The sequence below is a fragment of the Bufo bufo genome, chromosome 1 (genome assembly GCF_905171765.1).
Source record: "Bufo bufo chromosome 1, aBufBuf1.1, whole genome shotgun sequence".
Taxonomy (NCBI): domain Eukaryota; kingdom Metazoa; phylum Chordata; class Amphibia; order Anura; family Bufonidae; genus Bufo; species Bufo bufo.
Genome location: NC_053389.1, coordinates 277,910,515 through 277,931,503, shown reverse-complemented (window position 1 = coordinate 277,931,503; position 20,989 = coordinate 277,910,515). Strand labels below are relative to the sequence as shown.

General features: G+C 45.8%; 1 protein-coding gene across 1 annotated transcript in view; it reads left to right on the top strand.

Moving 5' to 3' along the window:
• UBLCP1 (ubiquitin like domain containing CTD phosphatase 1) overlaps positions 1–14,010 on the top strand; it is a 39,485-nt gene extending 25,475 nt beyond the window's left edge. The window contains exons 8-10 of the mRNA XM_040439837.1: positions 2,109–2,225; positions 5,450–5,577; positions 13,540–14,010. Of these exons, the coding sequence (XP_040295771.1) occupies positions 2,109–2,225; positions 5,450–5,577; positions 13,540–13,567 (273 nt within the window). The 3' untranslated portion in view covers positions 13,568–14,010. The remainder of the gene's footprint in view (positions 1–2,108; positions 2,226–5,449; positions 5,578–13,539) is intronic.
• The last annotated feature ends 6,979 nt before the right edge of the window (positions 14,011–20,989 follow it).

Sequence of the window (20,989 nt, the reverse complement as noted above, 5' to 3'; positions counted from 1 at the left end):
GCCCTACATCATTGGTGGCAGCGGCAGTTCCGATCAGAGTCCCAGCAGTGTAATGCTGGGGCTCCGATCGGTTACCATGGCAGCCAGGACGCCTGTCTGCCATGGTCAGATACTCAGCAGCATTATACTTACATGCGCTGTGGCCGCCCGGCGCTCCTTCTTCTTGTAACTCACAGGTCTGTGCGGCGCATTGCTATAAGCATAAGCAATGCACCGCACAGACGTGTGAGTTACTACCGATCCGAGCCCCAGCATTACACTGCTGGGACTCTGATCGGAACTGCTGCTGCCACCGATGATGGGGGGAGAATGGGGGCGCACTGCCCACCAATGATTTTAATACCGGGGAGGGCGCACTGCCCACCAATGATTTTAATACCGGGGAGGGAGGGGGAGGGCGCACTGCCCACCACTGCAAACATTGTAGAAACATTCCCGGCACCCGACCTCTGACAGGGAGCTGCCGTCCGTGCAATTAACCCCTCAGGTGCCGCGGATGGCAGCGCCCTGTCAAAGGTGCGTCCTCATCACCATGGGAACGCCTTGGGTTTAGAATATACCATCGGATCAGAGTTTTCTCCAATCCGATGGTATATTTTAACTTCAAGCATCCCCATCACCATGGGAACGCCTCTGTGTTAGAATATACCATTGGATCTGAGTTTTCACGATCGTTAAAATTCAGATCTGAAAAAGCTAATAGTATTATTTTCCGTTATAACGGAAAATAAAGTGAAGTTCTGGTCCCCATTGACTTTAATGGGGTTCGGGGTCGAGTTCGGGTCCCGAGTTCGCTCAACACTAGTGGTGACCAATCAGTGGGCGTAGAGCAGTGACGCAGCCGCGGTGACAGAGCGTGGTGTAGTGACAGCGTGGGGAAGAAGAAATGACAGAGCTGGAGGGGTGGAGCAATGAAAGGTTCTGTCACGTCCCCGGCTCAGGGGGAGGAGCACTGACAGAGCCGTTACAGAGCCAGGGACATTGATAGAACTCTCCACTCTGCCAGCATCCCTCAGAGGACCCCCTTTCTGCAGGTGTTGTGAAACTGGGAAGGTGAGGGGGTCCTTTCCATGCCACATCAGCAGCTAATTTGCCTAAACCACCTAGAGGTACGGGTAGTAATGTACTAAGAGCAAGAGCGTGCACTAAACTAATTGCTGTGATCACATTAAGGCCTCATTCACACCAGGCAGTTCGTTCCGGCCTGATTCTGTCCAGAATGCACTGCACCGCATTGCGGCCGGCTAACTATATTGTGTGGCAGGAGGGGGCGTAGTGATCTGTTGAAGTGATTGGCACCATAACCATGCCCGACGGCTGCACAGGATCACAAGGCACATTATGCCTGCGGTCCAGTCCAAACAAAATGCTGCAAGCAGCATTTTGACCGGACCTCAGGCATAATTGTGCCTTGCGATCCCGTGCATCCGATCGCCTGTGGCTACGGTGCCATTCACTTCAATGGATCGTCACGCCCCCTCCTACCCCACAACATAGTGAGCCGGCCGCGATGTAGTGCATTCTGGACAGAATCATCTGGTGTGAACGAGGACTAAACTTAGAGTCATTTCACACCACAAAGACAGGAACGCAAGCCAGCCACCTCCCTGCATAAGGAAGCGTGGCGGTGCATTGAAATATGGTTTTGATTTAAAATTATTTTTTGTATCAGGTCAAGTAGATTGTCATGAGGGACAAGTGTATCGAGCCCCCGCTTTAGTCCTTCGACAAGTAGTCTTTTTTTTTTATTTCCACACCCCTGTCGGTAAGGTCCAAGCAAGACGCTCATCACCAGAGCACGATCCTAAGTCCCACAATGGCTGAGATGGAAATATTGATGTGCATACAATTTCATTACAACTCTGATGATCAATATATATACCTTAATGAATAGCTGAGGTGCGATTCCCTCATGTAAAAGAATTGTGTCTTGGTATTTCTTAACTCAAAATCGAGAATTCTCTTCTTTTTTTTTAAATGTCGCTTCATTGCTATTTCGCACATTTTAAAGCCATTTATCTTGTCATGTTCCATGACTGTGTCTTTCTGCAATAACCTGTTGGGAAGTTACTACCCTTACGTTATAAGCTGTGCATTTTGTTTGTTAGGTGAAGCCTCTTGGGGTGATATGGGGCAAATATGGTGAGTTCTATAGTAAGAAGAATACCATAATGTTTGATGATATCGGTCGGAATTTCCTGATGAATCCACAGAATGGTTTAAAGGTTAGTGAACTATGTAGAAAATGTAGACAGTGTAAACTTAGGCAGTCTGACGATGCACTAAATTCATCACAGTGGTTCTTGCTAGATGATAGATTTGGTGCATGATTAGACACTTGTCTGACTTTAGGCTACGTCTACACGACGACATTTGTCGCGCGACATTTTGTTGCACTAATGTCGCGCGGCAATTTTTATAATGGCAGTCTATGGTGTCGCACTGCAACATGCTGCGACTGCGACGCAACAGTCGCAGAAAATCCATTCGAGATGGATTTTTCTGCGACTGTTGTGCGACAAATGTTGCAGTGTAGTTGTGCCCTATCTGGCGCGCGACTTATTGTCGTCGTGTAGACGTAGCCTTACACCGCCTATTAATTGGCTTACTTTGTACCTAGAGCTCTCCCTTGATTGACAGGGCTAGACCCGCTGATGGCAGGGATGTGTCCTAGCATCTATATATCATATACACTATGTACTGTAGCTTCACCACTCTGAGATCTGCTCAGAAAGCTGATCTACATATTACTGCTTTATCCACAAAAAAAATGTTATTATAAAGACACCAGTAATATGTGTAAGCTTCTAAGCATAGAAAAGACATATGTTTCTATGTAGTAATGCTGTAGCTTGGTGGTAAGCATTTGGTGTTGCATGTAGAGATCCCAAGTTTGAATCCTGGAAGAGACTGCTATTTTATTTTTTTTCTTCAGATATTTTTTTCTTCTACCACATTTAACTCCTAATAAAAGTCTATATCCTTTTCGTATTCAGAATTATGTTTTTTAGAATATAATATTAATAGTTTCATTATAATCATATATTGTCTGTGAAGAAACCAGTAATAGTGAAAAAACACTATTCTCTCTATAGTAAGGTTTATCTTTCTAACCATATATTGTGCTTGTGAATAAAGCAGTAATATGTAGATCAGCTTTCTGAGCAGATCTCAGTGTGGTGAAGCTATAGTACATAGAGTATATGATATGTAGATGCTAGGACACAGCTCTGCCATCAGCATGTCTAACCCTGTCAATCAAGGGGAGGGGGCAGTGTGCAGATCGCAGGGTGTTACAAAGCAGTGCTCCAAGGATTCAGCCCCATCTCCTGGTGTTCCAATTGCTCATTTTGCATATGATTAAAAACTGCAGCTGTATGTCTAGTTAAATAGGGTTGTTCCTGGTGACAGCCACTTTAAATGTTTACATGCGCGCCAGCCAGTTTGTATCGGTAGTGCAGTGCAATTACACCTTCCTCTCCCTTTCAAGTGAATGAGACAGACATCTGTAATTACACTGCACCACCACTGCAAAACTTAAGGCGTGTATGTAAACATTTCAGAGGACCCAGTGCTCACACGGGAATTTCTGTCCCATCAGACAGCTAATTAACCGGTGTGCCGGGAGTTGGGACCCCCACTCCCCCGGGATCTGATATTGATGGCCTATCCTGAGGATAGTTTATCAATGTCATGAAACCGTACAACCCTTTACGCTATTCTCACCTTTTTACTAAGCCACACCCACATTCCTGCTAAGCACTGCCCCCAGACGCAGTGGACTATTAGTTTCTGAACATTTATTATATCTGAAACTAAGCACCCATATGTGTCACAAATGCATGAAATTTCAGCGCACTTATCGACAAAGTCTAGGCAAAGTCAAAAATGCGGGCCATTGTGTGTGTGCTATGCCACAGCATGTTGAGATATCTAGTCCTACTTGTAGATTTAATTGACATTCACCTCATGAATATTATCGGTTACCGCCTATAATATTTTACTAGTATAGGTGACAGAGAGCTCTATTACACTGATGGAGCACCAGTGATCGGGAACAAGCATTCATAGGAATGCTGCCCGCTTGTTACATGCATTTACATGCAGTATTCATCTCCTCTAAATGAATGATTTGATCACCTGACAAAAAAATGTCTTCTCGTTTGCAGCTGATCACTGGCAAATTTATAAGGGGCAAATATTGGGAATAAGTGTTCTTACATATCGTTCCAATATAAAATATTGGCCAAAAGGGGGTTTAACCCTTTTGCTACCAGCGCCATACATGTATGGTGCTTGAACGATAGGTCTCCATTGTTTTAAATAGCAGAGACCCGCGGCTAATAACTGTTACCGGCATAATGCGGATCTCGGTCATTAAAGCCTTTGGATGCCGGGCTTCTTACTGGCATCCTCTGCGGCCAATGACAAAGGCGGTAATTGAATTCAATACGCTGGGTCTCTCTAAAGAGACCCAGGGTATTTGAGTTGCAATTGTTATTTTGGCCAGCAGGTGGCAGGCCAATGTAAGAAACGAGCATTTCTGGCATCATCTTGGATCATGAAACATGATAGTACAGAATAAAAAAAAAAATATGAGTCTTGTAGCCTCAAACAAGAGCTACAAAACCATAACAATCTAAAAATGTAAATCACCCCCTTTCCATAGAATAAAAAAAAAATCATAAATACAAAATATAAACATCATTGGCATCACGGCGTCCGAATCCTCCAGTACTATTAAAATGTAAAAATATTTTTCCAATACAGCGTAACGGAAAAAAGGGTTAAAATGGCAGATTCGCCATATTTTTTTTCATCGCTTCTTTTACCCAAAAAAATATAATAAAATGTGATCAAAAACTCACACACACTCCAAAATGGCATCAATAAAAACTACAGATAGTCCCGCCAAAAATTAGCCCCCAAAAAGCTCAGTAGATATAACTATTAAAAAGTTATGGGGGTCAGAATATGGTGATGTAAAGAAAAAAAAAAAAAAAGTCAAACTTTTAATTTATTTTTTACACTATTTAGACATAAAAAAAACCTATACACATGTGGTATCGTTGCAATCGTACTGACCCAGAGAATGAAGAGCATAACTCAGTTTTGCCACAAAGTGAACGCCATAGGGGCAAAACCCGTTAAACGGTGGAGGAATTGCGTTTTTTTTTCCCCAATTCGACCCCATTATTTTCCTGCTTCCCACCACATTGTATGCCATCATAATTGATGCCATTAGAAAGTACAACTTGTCCCGCAAAAAAAAAGGCCATCATATGGATACGTGAACAGAAAAATAAAAAAGTTATGGCTCAAGGAAGATGGGGAAGAAAAATGAAAATGAAAAAATACTTTGGTATCCAAGGGGTTAAACTAGCTATCCATCTGCCTTGCCTGTCTGTCTATTCCATTTCATAACTATCACCTTTTCCGTCTTGAACAGATCAGGCCTTTCATGAAAGCACATTTGAATCGGGATAAAGATAAAGAACTTTTGAAGCTATCTCAGTACCTTAAAGAAATTGCTAAACTAGATGACCTTTCAGAGCTTAACCATAAACACTGGGAAAGGTAAGCATTGTGCTTTCCTCATATATGCATGTCACTCCTCATAGTTTTGAGATAACCGTCAGACCTGAACCTCCTAACAATCTGAATTTTTGACTCTGCCAAACACAGTTCATTTAGCTAGCAGGGAGGATGAGCCGCAGCAAGACCCCTCTGGTACCTCTTATCTCTTGGGGAAACAAATGATGTGACAAGTGATAATGTACGATGTGGGATCCTTTTGTAAGAAGCAGTGTCTGCTGAGCCTCATAGACATTAAATTGCTGGCAGATGCCTTTAAACAATGTCTGGCATGGCTGACTAAAGTCTAAAGCTGCCCATAGATTTTAGACAAAACTTGTCGATTTTAGCGAGATCGGCCTACATTGTAATGTGTCTGGGAGCCACCCAAGTCTCCCTCAAAGGCAGATGTTGGGGAAAAGAAGAATCAGACATGTTGATTTCATGTTATTCCTTTCTCATTGAAATAACCATGCATGTTCAAGCTGTGTCTGAACCGTGCGTGCATACATGTTTATGGCGGAGTCGAGAGAAACTAGTCACGTTCAGCCAACACTTAATATGTATAAGCACCTTAAAAGGATATTCCAGGATTGGGACCCTTTTAAAGTAAGTTCTCTAGCGTGTGATATGTAAGAAAACAATAATACTCCCCTTTGCTCCACTTTGCTGTGGTCCTATGCCAGAACCCACCAGGGTATGGCTGGGGTTTCATGTTGCTGCAGCCTCAGTGGTAACGTGTCCCCAAGCGGCACTTCACTGCTCAGTCATGTGCCTCTTGTGGACACATCACTGCTAAGACCATTCATTTACTGCTGCAGCACACGTGACCCCAGCTGATAGTAAACAAGCCAGGGAACAGAAGATCGCCAAACATAGCCGGTGTTCTGTCATTCTGGTGGACCTTATCGAGATGTGAGTCCCTGCAAATCCTCCAATCACAATCCTGCGGGTGCAAATGTAGGCGGGTCCTGGGCGTCTCCACAGCCAGATCACTGTGCCCAGGATCCAGGGGAAGCCGTGGCTGGTTATGCCGATGAGCTTGACCATGGAGCGGGCGCTGCCCCAAGACGAGGTGCTGTGGGCACAGACGCCGAGCCTCTTGGACATGGCCATATCTATGGCCATGAGGGAGTTCCAGGCCATGCCTTTAACGGACGGGTTGAGCTGCATGCAGTCCTCCTCCGCCAGGACCCGCCTACATTTGCACCCGCAGGATACTGATTAGAGTATTTGCAGGGGTGTGTGAATGTGTGTGAGGCTGCTGATTGGTGGATTTCCAGAGACTCGCATCTCAATAAGGTCCACCAGAATGACAGAACACCGGAGCGGCAGGGAGCAAGTGTGAATGATTATTTCTCGTGCATGGCATTGGGGGACACAGCACCATGGGTATATGTCCAACTACCACTAGGAGGCGACACTAGACATAAAAAGTGTTGGCTCCTCCCCGTTGGGCTATACCCTCTCCACAGACACTAGGCAGCTCAGTTTTGTTCTAGTGTCCGTAGGAGGCAGACCTGACCTGCTTTTTTGTGCAGGTCATCCTGCTACTTTTTTATTTAATTTTTTCTTTAATCATTTTTTCTTTCTCTGCAGGTTCCGGCCTGCGGCAGGGGTGGCTCCATCGTGTTCCACTTTAGTTGCCCCCCTGCGGGCGCGTACTCAGGTACCTGGCAGCCACCCAGTCCCCAAATCTGCTTCCGCAGTGGAATTCCGGTAGTCCCACGGTTCCCGTGTTGAGTCCGCCGAGGGGGTGGTTACTGCTGCGCCTGAAGACGTCTGAGGGTGAGTATTTTAGTTTAGGGTCTCCCTCCCTCCCGGGCCTGGGTGCGTTCCCTCCTCTCCCCCTTTCCCCCATATTTGATACAGCTCCATTGCTGTGTGGGACACTGCCTTGCCTCTGTTAAGTGCCTTACCTCTGATACAGCAGGTTGTAGGTTCAGGCCCCAACAGTCACTTTTAACTCTCTGCTGTATCCTGGCCCCAGAAGCCCCCTGGCCTTCCGTTTTTCTCTCTCTGGGGGTCGCTTCTTCTGTTCTTCCCCCCCCCCCCCCCACCTGGCCCCCGTTCGTCGCGGCTTCTCTGGGGCACTATCGCGATCGCGGCCGTTTTTTGGGCCGCGCTCCACTAATTTAGTCCCCGGCTTTTCGGGCCTACTAGGCCGTAACTTCCCGCCCACTTTCTGACCTTCCCGGGCTTACTCTGTCGCCTCCCCTCCGTGGGGGGAGCCTGGGAGGGGCCTCTCCTGCCTGCCAGTCCAGCCCCAGGTTCCTTCTCTCTCTCTGAGGGGCGTTTCTTCATCCGGCTGTCGGCTCCTGCACCAGCTTGGGGTGCGCTGCACAGTTACTGGGGTCTGGTAGGCAGCCTCTGGCTGAATTTCCCCACAGGCTCTTTTCCTTCCCTCCCCTCTCTATTGCTGCATTCTCCTGCAGCCCTTCCACTGCTCTATAGCTGCTGCAGCACCTCTTGGGGGACGTGACATCCGGGGTCAGATAGGACAGCCCTGCTACTCTATGGGGCCTCCTCTCCAAGCCTCCCTATCGGATCGCTACGTATTTTACGTGCGTCCGTTGTCTTCAGAGGTTTCCACGTGGTCGCCTTGTCCCCCCTCCCACCCTTTTGTGTGTAGGTCCCCCCTGAGTGGGCTCCCTCCATGTCGTTCCATGGGAACCTTGCCTGACTCGCCCAATCCCTGGCGGAGTCACTGGAGCGCTACCTACAAATTGCGGTCTCCCCCCCCCTGAGCCACGCTCACACTCAGATACAGGGTCACGCAAGGAGTAGCCCATGGACCAACCTCGGGTGGTCTCAACTAGCTTCCACCCCTCCTCGGCATCCTCGGGTCCCCCAGGACAGGCCGGAGGCTGGTGACGAAGCCTTCTCTGTCAGTTGCCTCTGGGGACACCTCTGCACCGATTCCCTCGGAACAGAGCATCAGGCGGTTTTCCACCGTGCAGAATCCCTCTGCGTGGTCAAGTCAAACGTGCATGGTGGTACCTACCCTACCCAGGTTTGGTGCCCCTCTAGTGGACTTTCGGATGGGGCTCTCCTGCCTGCACAGGTAATTATCGCACAGGTAAGGCAGCCGTCACCGTGCTTAGCAACTGGGACACCTACGCGGTGTCTCTGGTATGTACGCCCTCGTAGGCTGTGCACGACAGACCTTCCTGGTTCCCCTATCCAGGGGCTATGTTCTAGGCAAGCTGATAATTCAGGCAAACGCCACTTGTAGGGTTGGCTCCCCTTCTCGGCCTCTAAAGGTTCTTTTGTAGTGCCTGTACCAGAGAATACAGGCCGGCTTCTATGCCGTGGCGATTACATCTGTCTGTTTTCAGCTGCCTTGTTACTTTCGTAGGTAGAGTTCCTGCTGACTGCTTAGATGTTCCATGCGGCACTATTTCCCCCTACCGGGCGAAATACACAGGCCGCCTTCAATTGCCGTAGCAATTGCACCTGTCTGTTTCCAGCCACCTTGCTCCCTTCATGGGTAGAGTCCCTACACCATCTCCTGATGCTGTATCCAATATCCCTGGCGGGCTCTATTGTGTTCCGTGCGGCACTATTTCTCCCTTCTCGTGCCCCTCATTTTTATTTAACTTCTCTATCTCCAGGAGCTGTTGCCGTTGCTCCTGTCTGGCCTTATGGTGTACCTTGCGGCACTATTTCTCCCTTACTGGACGAGATATTGAGGCCACTTTGTAGTGCCGTTGCCACTGCAACCTCATCTAGTGTGCACCAAACAGCCATCTTACTCCCTTCTTAGGTGAGTTCCTGCACCGCCTCTGATGCTGCAGCCGTTACACCTGTCGGGCTCTATGGTGTGACATGTGGCCCTGTTTCCCTCTTTTAGGTGAAATAGAGGGCATTCTTCAGTTGCCATTGCACTTACCTAGTTGTGGTGTGCACCTGTCGTTCCTTGTGGTACCGTGCGGCCCTATTTTTCCCAAGCGAAATATAGGTGCCATAGCTAACGTGGCAGCCGTTGCACTTCTCTGGTCCTAGGGTGCTCCATGTGGCCACATCGCTCTAATCTTAGACCTAGTACCTCTGCCATCTCCAGATGCTGTACCCATTGCACCTCGCTGGTCGTATCTCTTCACTACACAGCCTTTTTTCTACCTTACAGGTTGAGGACCTGTACCCTCCAAATGCGGTCGCATTCCTGGATGCTGTGGCTTTGTTTCCACCCTTCTTAGTGTGCAACATGCAGCCACTTTACCTCGATTTTAGGCGTGTATTTTTAGTGCCCACGTGCTGGGCCCTATGGTGCAATCTGTGGTCTATACAGTTTCTGTATTACTGGGTGCTTCCTTCCCCGGGCTCTAATCTGTGCTGCGGATGTTGGTTACTTCCCTTTTCGGCCATCCTGGTTCAGCACGAACATGGTAGCCATATCTGGCAGGGGTGGGCCAGCCCAACCTCCTCCTTGTCGGTCTATTACTGCTTCTGGTGTACCCAGTATATGACTGATCTGTTCTGATCTCGTGGGTGGTCCACATACAACCACGCTTCCTACACCATGGCCTGGTGGTTGTTGGTTTTTGTGCTAGGGTTGCTATTGCCATCCCTATCAAATACTACTTTCGGCTGCACTCCGCGTTCCCCATATTATAAAGGAGTACCGCGTTGTTTTCTATTACAGGGCGGACCATTCCTGGTGGAGTACAGTGATCTCCACTGGATCTTCTCCTTGTTGGAATACGTAGCTTGCTGAGCACCGGCCGCTGCAGCAGTTTTCGGCCATCACTGGATGTCCTCCGCCACACGGAATCCTCCTGGGGTCAGCGACATTATCCTCGCTGGACGTCTTCCCTGATGAGTCAGGGACAGAACCACTGAGCGCCACACACCTGCCTTGTAGGTGAATTTTCTGCTGATTGCTCTGACATAGGACAGGGTTCCGTAGTTCCTTCTGGGTCCGGGTGTTCCCTTATATTCTCTGCTTAGTTGAGTCCATCGGGACCTTGCTATTGTCTGCGCCCCTCCGGTACTCTCTCCCCCTGGGAGCCTTCTGTATGTCGGTCGCAGCTGGTTTCTACATTTCGTGTAGTCACTCCCGCTTCTTTTATAGCGACTTCACCTTTCCTTATGCATATGGGCGTCTGTTGTTTTAGTGGTACAACCCAAGCCGCTGTATTTGCCCTCCCCGGGACAATGTATGCTGATTGCTAGCCACTATTCTTTGAATGGCTAGTTGTCCATGGCCAATTCCTTCCCATAGGGTGGTTCTTTTCATTTTTTCCTGGATATTCTGGTTTTTGTTGTCCTCTGGTGGTTCGGTTCCTTGTGAGCCCATTGCGGGTACTCCTTTCTGGAGTCCCTGTCCCCGTTCATTTGACCACACAGATTCTGTAGGATTATCATTGTTTGGGAGGGGCCTGGGTTGATTGTTCCCCTTGCGGGTTCCAATAGCCTTTTGGACCTCATGGGGTTCATGTCTGTCTTCCCATCCTCCCACTTCAAGTACCTGGTATTGAGTGGTTTAGTGCTACGGTTTGCATTTCCACCTTATGGTCTCCTTCGGGAGGGACTTCCTCCTGTTTGTAGAGCCTTCCTCCTTAGACTGTTGGGAGTACTCTCCTTCTCCTCCCATGTCTCTCAGTCCAGTGTGTCCCTGCTGAGATTTCCTTGCCCTGCATCTCCCTGATACTTCATTTGGCCGGAGTTCCTCCGGTCTTGCGCTTCTCAGCGATATTTTGTTTTCAGAGGCTCGTTCCTCATCTCCTGATTTTGGGATGCAGGTCTTCTCTTATTTTTTTCTTTTTACCTGGCCCTTTCTTCCTACCCCCTCCCTTTCCAAGGGTTGGCGGTTTCCCTTAGCGCCTTTGGGGGTTTTCACTTTCCAATAGGACGTTTAACTTCATCACCTGCTTTGCAGTGGGGGGAGTCCTGCTCCCTTCATATGTGAGCCTTGCTATGGCTTCCCTCACTCCAGTGTGCCCCTGCTGAGATTCCTGGGCTTGCATCTGGTTCCCTTCTTCCCTGATAATTAGTTTCGCCAGAGTTTCTCCGGTCTTGCGCTTCTCAGCGATATTTTGTTTTCAGAGGCTCGTTCCTCGTCTCCTGGTTGGGGATGCAGGTCTTGTCTTTTCTCTTTTCCTGGTTTTTTCTTACAACCCCCTCCCCTTCCAGGGGTTGGCGGTTTCCCTTAGCGCCTTTAGGATCTTTTCCTTTCAATAGGGCGCTTAATTTTTTCACCTGCTTTGAGGTGAGAGGAGACCCGCTCCACTCACATGTGAGCCTTACTATAGCTTCACTCTCTCGTTTGGCCTTCAGTGATTCCAATTTCCCTTGCTCCCCTGGCCCTTCAGGGGTTCTCCTCAGGGTGTCTGTGCTTTCGCCTGAGGCAATTGGGATGTTGGGTAGATCTGATACGCGACGCTGTCCTACTTTCCCTCCAGCCTTCGGCTGAGCTGGGTGTTCCTTTGCCTTCTTCTTGCATTTGGGACTTTTTCCCAGGCATTTGTCCTGGGGTGCTGACAGTCGTCACTGTGGCCTCCTTGGAGTTTCTCCCTTGTTATGAGGCTTCCTGCCTATTCTGTGCTTTTCTCCTGTTGGGTCACATGGTTCTCCCGCACCTGTATGCCCACAGGTGGCTTGGTTGTTCTTCCCACCCTCGGGGACTGCTTTGGGACGTCCCATGGTGCTGTGTCCCCCAATGCCATGCACGAGAAAATTGGATTTTTTGTACTCACCGTAAAATCCTTTTCTCGTAGTAGGCATTGGGGGACACAGATCCCTCCCTATGTTGTTTTACTTCAGCTTCTCCGGGCTGGTCATTTGATCTTTCCCGGTACGGGAGTTGTTGGTTCCTTGCCTTTCTTCTCTCTCCTACTGCTTTTGGTACAAACTGAGCTGCCTAGTGTCTGTGGAGAGGGTATAGCCCAACGGGGAGGAGCCAACACTTTTTATGTCTAGTGTCGCCTCCTAGTGGTAGTTGGACATATACCCATGGTGCTGTGTCCCCAATGCCTACTACGAGAAAAGGATTTTACGGTGAGTACAAAAAATCCAATTTTTCTTAGGTACCACACACTAGGAAGCTTGCTATAAAAGGAACCCAATCCTGGAATACTCACTCATTTAAGGGAGTATTAAAACTGTTAGTTGGTTAATTATTTCGAGAGGATTTCCTATTGTATGTCACTGTCTATATTGTCATAAGTCACCCGTAACTGAAAAAAAAGGAATATCGACCCAATAGAGGCTGAAAGGACCCAATTTTGCCCTCCATCAGGTGAATGATTGCCGATGGATTATGCACCATGAGTTTTCATGACACATATGGCAAACGGACATTGCAAATACAGTGCAGATTTAGTCTGACCTCTGTGGCTAGCTTAAAGTGGTAACTGCAGTTTGAAAAAACTTTTGACATCAAAGTTTTTGTTCTTGAGGTCTGAGTGGCGAGACACCCACCGTACTTTTTTTTAAAGTACAGCGACACTATAAAAGATTTTGTTCCACTTGGTCACCAGACTTGTAGATCAAGCACAATAGAAAGAGTAAAAGTCCAGCTCACCAGTAATCCACAGTGCACGGACAGTATGAACACTTGAAACAAAAGAAACGTCCAGCACGTAGTATGTTAAAGCGCTGCATCATCTTTATTCCATTGTGGATACAGTCAATGTACAAAGCAGTGGTCATCACCTCCCGTCAGACCGACATGTTTCAAACCAAACGGTTCTTCTCAGATCATGATTAAGAACCGTTTGGTTTGAAACATGTCGGTCTGACGGGAGGTGACAGGAGTTGATGACCACTGCTTTGAACATTGACTGTATCCACAATGGAATAAAGATGATGCAGCGCTTTAACATACTACGTGCTGGACGTTTCTTTTGTTTCAGTTGTAGATCAAGCACCCATGCACCATTTCCACACTGGAGGCTGTGCAGAATCAGTGTGGGTCCCAGAGATCGAGCCCCCACCATCTCCCTCTTCTTTTTCCTTTTGCAGATATCTCTCCAAAAAACAAGGCGAATAACAGATCATCTTAGATGAAGACCATCACATCATTTATTTCGGGAAGGGGCGGCATGGACAAGTTGCGGAGTTCAAACTTGAATGTTTCATGTTGAGTCATTTATCTTTTTTTTTTTTTTCCCCCTAGTTACTAGCAGCTAAGTACCCACACACTTATTTTGACAGGTTCGCTCTGCTTTGCGAATAATGAGAGTATTCAGATACTGTGCCACAGTACTTTCTGCTTATGATCAACTTTTGATAAAAATTATGATTTTTATTTATATTTTTTATACTGACTGCTCAGTACATGGAATCCTTTTTGTCTGTGGCTTCTGTAATTTTGTTTTCTCTACAAATAGTTGCTTTTGAGTTGCAGATCAGAGCAGCTTTATATGATTTACCAAACATTGAGGATAAGAAAGATATGGCAATGAAAATATCAATAAAATAAAACATGGCCTTAAGTAAGTAATTTTTTGTTATTCAAAATGCACCTCTAATGTTTCCTAAACATCTGAGCTAAAGAGCATTATCCTTGTAGCTGCCTGGTATTTACCCTTTACTTCCAATACATGGATCTGCAATCCTCTGTAGGGGAGCCACCAGGCCACTACCTCTCGGAATAGTTCTGGTGTGGTTGGCTGCTGATGCACTGGGACCAGAGACACCGGTGTATGGCACCGAGGGAACAGGCAGTGCATGGAAACAGGCAGAGGTAAGGGCCGGCAGAGTTCATGTAAATCAGTGCTATGCACAGGTCAGGAATCAGACAGACAAACAGATACCGGTAATAGCACTTTTACAAGCTCTAGCAAGCTAGAGAGACCTAGCAAGATCTGTAGAGGCCAATTGCTCAGGCAAGGACTGAAGGAAATAGCAAGGTATATATAGGGGCAGCTGATGGGCAGTTGAAATAAGGATCAGCAAACCGGTTCTGACCGAACCCGAATATTTTCAGGTTTGTTTCGGACAAATCCAATGCACATGTCGGATGCACATGTCGGAAGGGAAAAAGCATTAGGAAGGAAGAAGATAGGTTCTCACATGACTCTCAGAGGAAGTGTGGGGGGGGGGGGGGGGGGGGGGAAGGCTTGCCCTGATTGTCTCCCAGGCTAACAGTTAGCCTGGATGAGCCAATCAGTGCTGCAGCAGGCAGAGAGGTGCCCTAGCAGAACGCTATTCTGTGCTGGGCTGTGAATAAGAGTGGTTGGGTCTATCAGTGTCTGCCAGGAAAACAATCGGGGACGGTCAGATATCAATCAGGCGTGTATTCTACTGCCAGGGAGAGTGAAGGGAAAGGCTAGGATTCCAAAGAAGAATTGTGTGTGTTGTGTACAATAGAGAGAAGCAGGGCAGCTGACAGACAGGGAGGGAAGAGACAGGACCTGTGGCTGACTGTGCCTGCTATCAGAAGTGCAGGTGCATTTCAAAAGTAGCTACCTACAAGCAAATACTTTCATTCCCCCCCATTTTCACAGAAATCCTTTTTTGTGTGGTTCAGTTTAATTAAGCTGTATATATACGTGATTACTGCAGCAATTACAATGGTGTGGCAGCACTCTACCAGTGTTTTGCGGTGATACTTAGCATCAAGCCTCAATCATCCGTTTACATATATTCAGTTTCCACACGGTTGCAATAAAATTATTATTTTTATTTTTTGGGGGGGGGGGGGGGGGGGGGGGGGAATTGATTACTGCAGCAATACCCCTGATGTGGCAGCTATCTACCAGTGTATATTAAGGTGAAATTTAGCGTTAAGCCTCAATTGTCCGCTTACGTATGTTCAGTTTCCACATGTTAGAATTTTTAAATCGGGGATTGTTAAAGTTAATTAAACCAGCATATATACGTGATTACTACAAGACACAAGGTATAGCATCAATCTACTTGTGTGTATTAACGAGAAATTGAGGGTCAAGCCTCAATTGTCAGTTTACATATATTCAGTTTCCACAAGGTTGGAATTTACATTTTTTTGGGGGATTGTTACATTTAATTAAACTGGCATATATATATGTGATTACTACAAGACACAGAATAGGACAGCAGTCTACCTGTGAGTAATAACTAGAAATTGAGCATCAGGCCTCAATTGTTTGTTTCTGTGAAATCTGTTTCCACACGGTTGGAATGTAAAATGTTTTTAGGACTTGTTCAATTAAATTAAACCAGCATATAGGTGATCAACATAAATACACAGGACAGCACACAAAAGTATCTGTGAGGGTTAACGAATTTAGGCCTAAATCAGTTTCCCTATATTTACAGGTTGTTGTTTTGTTTTTGTTTTTTGGGGGGGGGGGGGGTTGTTGATTATATTTAAACTAGCAGTATATATATATATATATATATATATATATATATATATATATATACACTCACCCATACTAATACGGTGTTTGACCCCCTTTTGCCTTCAGAACTGCCTTAATTCTACGTGGCATTGATTCAACAAGGTGCTGTTAGCATTCTTTAGAAATGTTGGCCCATATTGATAGGATAGCATCTTGCAGTTGATGGAGATTTGAGGGATGCACATCCAGGGCACGAAGCTCCCGTTCCACCACATCCCAAAGATGCTCTATTGGGTTAAGATCTGGTGACTGTGGGGGCCATTTTAGTACAGTGACAACTCATTGTCATGTTCAAGAAACCAATTTGAAATGATTCGAGCTTTGTGACATGGTGCATTATTCTGCTGGAAGTAGCCATCAGAGGATGGATACATGTTCTAATTCTGTTTACGCCAAATTCGGACTTACGCCAAATACCATTTGAATGTCTCAACAGAAATCGAGACTCATCAGACCAGGCAACATTTTTCCAGTCTTCAACAGTCCAATTTTGGTGAGCTTGTGCAAATTGTAGTCTCTTTTTCCTATTTGTAGTGGAGATGAGTGGTACCCGGTGGGGTCTTCTGCTGTTAGCCCATCCGCCTCAAGGTTGTGCGTGTTGTGGCTTCACAAATGCTTTGCTGCATACCTCGGTTGTAACGAGTGGTTATTTCAGTCAACGTTGCTCTTCTATCAGCTTGAATCAGTCGGCCCATTCTCCTCTGGCCTCTAGCATCCACAAGGCATTTTTGCCAACAGGACTGCCGCATACTGGATGTTTTTCCCTTTTCACACCATTCTTTGTAAACCCTAGAAATGGTTGTGCGTTAAAATCCCAGTAACTGAGCAGATTGTGAAATACTCAGACCGGCCCGTCTAGCACCATCAACCATGCCACGCTCAAAATTGCTTAAATCGCCTTTCTTTCCCATTCTGACATTCAGTTTGGAGTTCAGGAGATTGTCTTGACCAGGACCACACCCCTAAATGCATTGAAGCAACTGCCATGTGATTGGTTGACTAGATAATTGCATTAATGAGAAATAGAACAGGTGTTCCTAATAATTCTTTAGGTGAGTGTATGTACAGTACAGACCAAAAGTTTGGACACACCTTCTCATTCAAAGAGTTTTCTTTATTTTCATGACTATGAAAATTATAGATTCACACTGAAGGCATCAAAACTATGAATTAACACATGTGAAATTACAGTATATACATAACAAACAAGTGTGAAACAACTGAAAATATGTCATATTCTAGGTTCTTCAAAGTAGCCACCTTTTGCTTTGATTACTGCTTTGCACACTCTTGGCATTCTCTTGATGAGCTTCAAGAGGTAGTCCCCTGAAATGGTTTTCACTTCACAGGTGTGCCCTGTCAGGTTTAACAAGTGGGATTTCTTGCCTTATAAATGGGGTTGGGACCATCAGTGGCGTTGAGGAGAAGTCAGGTGGATACACAGCTGATAGTCCTACTGAATAGACTGTTAGAATTTGTATTATGGCAAGAAAAAAGCAGCTAAGTAAAAAAAAACGAGTGGCCATCATTACTTTAAGAAATAAAGGTCAGTCAGTCAGCCGAAAAATTGGGAAAACTTTGAAAGTAAGGGCTATTTGACCATGAAGGAGAGTGATGGGGTGCTGCGCCAGATGACCTGGCCTCCACAGTCACCGGACCTGAACCCAATCGAGATGGTTTGGGGTGAGCTGGACCGCAGAGTGAAGGCAAAAGGGCCAACAAGTGCTAAGCATCTCTGGGAACTCCTTCAAGACTGTTGGAAGACCATTTCAGGGGACTACCTCTTGAAGCTCATCAAGAGAATGCCAAGAGTGTGCAAAGCAGTAATCAAAGCAAAAGGTGGCTACTTTGAAGAACCTAGAATATGACATATTTTCAGTTGTTTCACACCTGTTTGTTATGTATATAATTCCACATGTGTTAATTCATAGTTTTGATGCCTTCATAGTCATGAAAATAAAGAAAACTCTTTGAATGAGAAGGTGTGTCCAAACTTTTGGCCTGTACTGTATGTGTGTGTGTGTGTGTGTGTGTGTGTGTGTATATATATATATATATATATATATATATATATATATATATAATTAGTATTGTGGCGATCAGCTCTAATAGTGACTTCAGATATAGTTCAAACAATAGTATTTTTATTTTGTCCAAAACGGATTCAACAAATACTCGCTTAGGGTGCTTTCACACTAGTGTTGTTAGTATCCGGCAGGCAGTTTCATTGCCGGAATTGCCTGCCGGATCCGGAAATCCGTATGCAAACGGATATCTTTTTTTTTTCCGGATACAGATCCGTTTGACTTATTAATTGAAATACCGGATCCGTCTTTCTGGAATAGCGGATCAGGTATTACATTTTTTCAAAGCTAAAAAGAACTGCCCATGCGCAGACCGGAAAACTGGATGCGGCAAGCTGCGGTATTTTGTCTGGTCAAATACCGTACAAGGGACGGAACGGAAGACATCCTGATGCATACTGAACGAATTGCTTTCCATTCAGAATGCATTGGGACAAAACGGAAGTGTTTTTTTTTCCGGTATTGAGACCCTTTACCGGATTTCAATACCGGAAAAGTATAACGCTAGTGTGAAAGTATCCTTACTTCAGCATGTAAACACACAAAAAACACAGTCCATGTGAAGTGGTCTTACTCACAGTCCTCTGTAGTTCCTGGTTTCCACCAGCAGCTTGAGGGGGAAAAGACTTGGCAATAGCAGGCTTCTCTGCTGAAACACTCCACATAGCTGTACTCCCAGTCTATCACTCTTCCAGACTAGGAACCACACTCCAGCTCTCCTGGGCTTCCTAGCTTATATAGGCCAGCGAAAACCTGGTCTGGATACGTGGGAGTAGTCATCCCACCCTGCTCTTTGGGATCAGCTGCAGCCAGCAGCTAAACTACTACTAACAAGTGTCAGTAACCTAGGGTTACTGACAAAACGTTACTAGTTTATTTCACCGAGGCCAGGCACCTCGGTGACACGTATCTATCATCTACTATAACACCTTGTGCCTTCTCATAACATATATATTGTGATAAGGTGGACAGTGCGGGAAGGTGTGTATATCCCACTCAGATACCTCAGCTGGGTGGGATAGCTAAAATCAGAGATGCAATAGTCTCAGCAGCATGTAGGTTGCTGAGACAAGGTTGTTTTTGGTATATTCTGGGCTGGATTTTAGTTGGATTGGCAGATAGGACTGGAAGTGGGATCTGGCAATCAACACCCTTCCAGGACGGGTGTTCCCTTGGTCCAGAGAGGATCGCAGGTGAGGCCTGCGATAATCAGACGGGGATAAAGCACCTCCCAGAGTGTCAGTCTAGGGAAGCGAGAGTGACTTGCAAGCAGAGACCTGCTGAGGCTCTGCGTGGTCTCAGTCAGGAGGACTGAGGGGCCACAAGGCTATGCGACGCCTGATCACTTCCCTGGGTGGACTATTTGGCTGAGTAAAGCCGGACCGACTTGCACGTGTGAACGGTGCTCTACAAGAGAGGTAGGGACGTATTTTGTATAGGTAGTGCCCAGACGGGCAGGTGTTTATTTTGTTTTGTTTTGTTGATGCTGAAGTGCCATAATAAATCACAAGTTTGGACCTTAAATTTGGTGTCTGCCAAAGAAGTCTGTGAGCGTGACCCCCCTGAAGTAAAGCGATTCCTTACAATATATATACAGTGGTCCCTCAAGTTACAATATTAATTGGTTCCAAGACAACCATTGTAAGTTGAAACCATTGTAAATTGAATAATCGGTTCCAAAGCCCCAAAATGTCATCCAAGAAAAGAGAAAATAAAGATTTATGAAAAATAAGCAGATATCTAAGGATACTTTCACACTAGCGTTTTAGTTTTCTGGTATTGAGATCCGTCATAGTGGCTCAATACTGGAAAAAAAGTGCTTCAGTTTTGTCCTCATTCATTCTCAATGGGGACAAAACTGAACAGAACGGAATGCTCCAAAATGTATTCCGTTCCGTTTAGTTGCGTTCCCATACTGGAGAGCAAACTGCAACATGTTGTAGTTTGCTTTCCATCTTGGAATGCGGAGCAAGACGGACCCGGCATGACCCACAATGCAAGTCAACGGGGACGGATCCGTTTTCTCTATCACAATAGAAAACGGATCCGTCCTCCATTGACTTTCAATGGAGTTCATGACGGATCTGTCTTGGCAATGTTAAAGATAATACAACCGGATCCGTTTATAACGGATGCAGATGGTTGTATTATCAGTAACGGAAGCGTTTTTGCTGAGCCCTGCCGGATCCTGTAAAAACGCTAGTGTGAAAGTAGCCTTAGACAGATACAACAAGTCCTTACATATAACAGTGAGGAATAGCTGCTAACTAGCAACTAATACAGTCCCTGACAAAAGTCTTGTCGCTTCTCTATTTTGTAGAAACTCCTGCTATTAACCTGACTTTTAATTAATCAATTGGTGTTAGAAATAGCTCATATGAAAAGCTAAAGCCCTCCCAAATGATGTTTAATGCACTGAAATAAATTAGTTTCACTGAAAAAAGATTTATCATTTAATCAAGACAGAAAGGTCAAATTTTGGCAAGACAAAAGTTTTGTCGCCTATACAGAAATTGAACAACTTTACTGCAAAAGCCAAAAATATGTCAGCAAATTAAGTAGTGGTGCTGTGAGATCCAAATTTAATATCTTGTATGACTTCCATGAGCTTGAAGGACAGCATCCATGCGGTTTGGCAAGGATTCATACAATTTATTGATGAAGTCATCAGGAATAGCAAAGAAAACAGTCTTGCGTGCCTCCCAGAGTTCATCAATATTCTTTGGTTTTGTCTTCCATGCTTCCTCTTTCATCCTACACCACATATGCTCAATGATGTTCATGTCTGGTGACTGGGCTGGCCAATCCTGGAGCATCTTGATCTTCTTCGCCTTAAGGAACTTTGATGTGGAGATGGAAGTATGCGATGGAGCACCATCCTGCTGCAGAATTTGGCCTTTTTTATGGTTGGGAATATAAGAGGTAGCTCTTATATTCTTGGTATTTTAGACTATTGATGTTGCCTTCCACCCTGCAGATCCCTCGCACACTCCCATACTG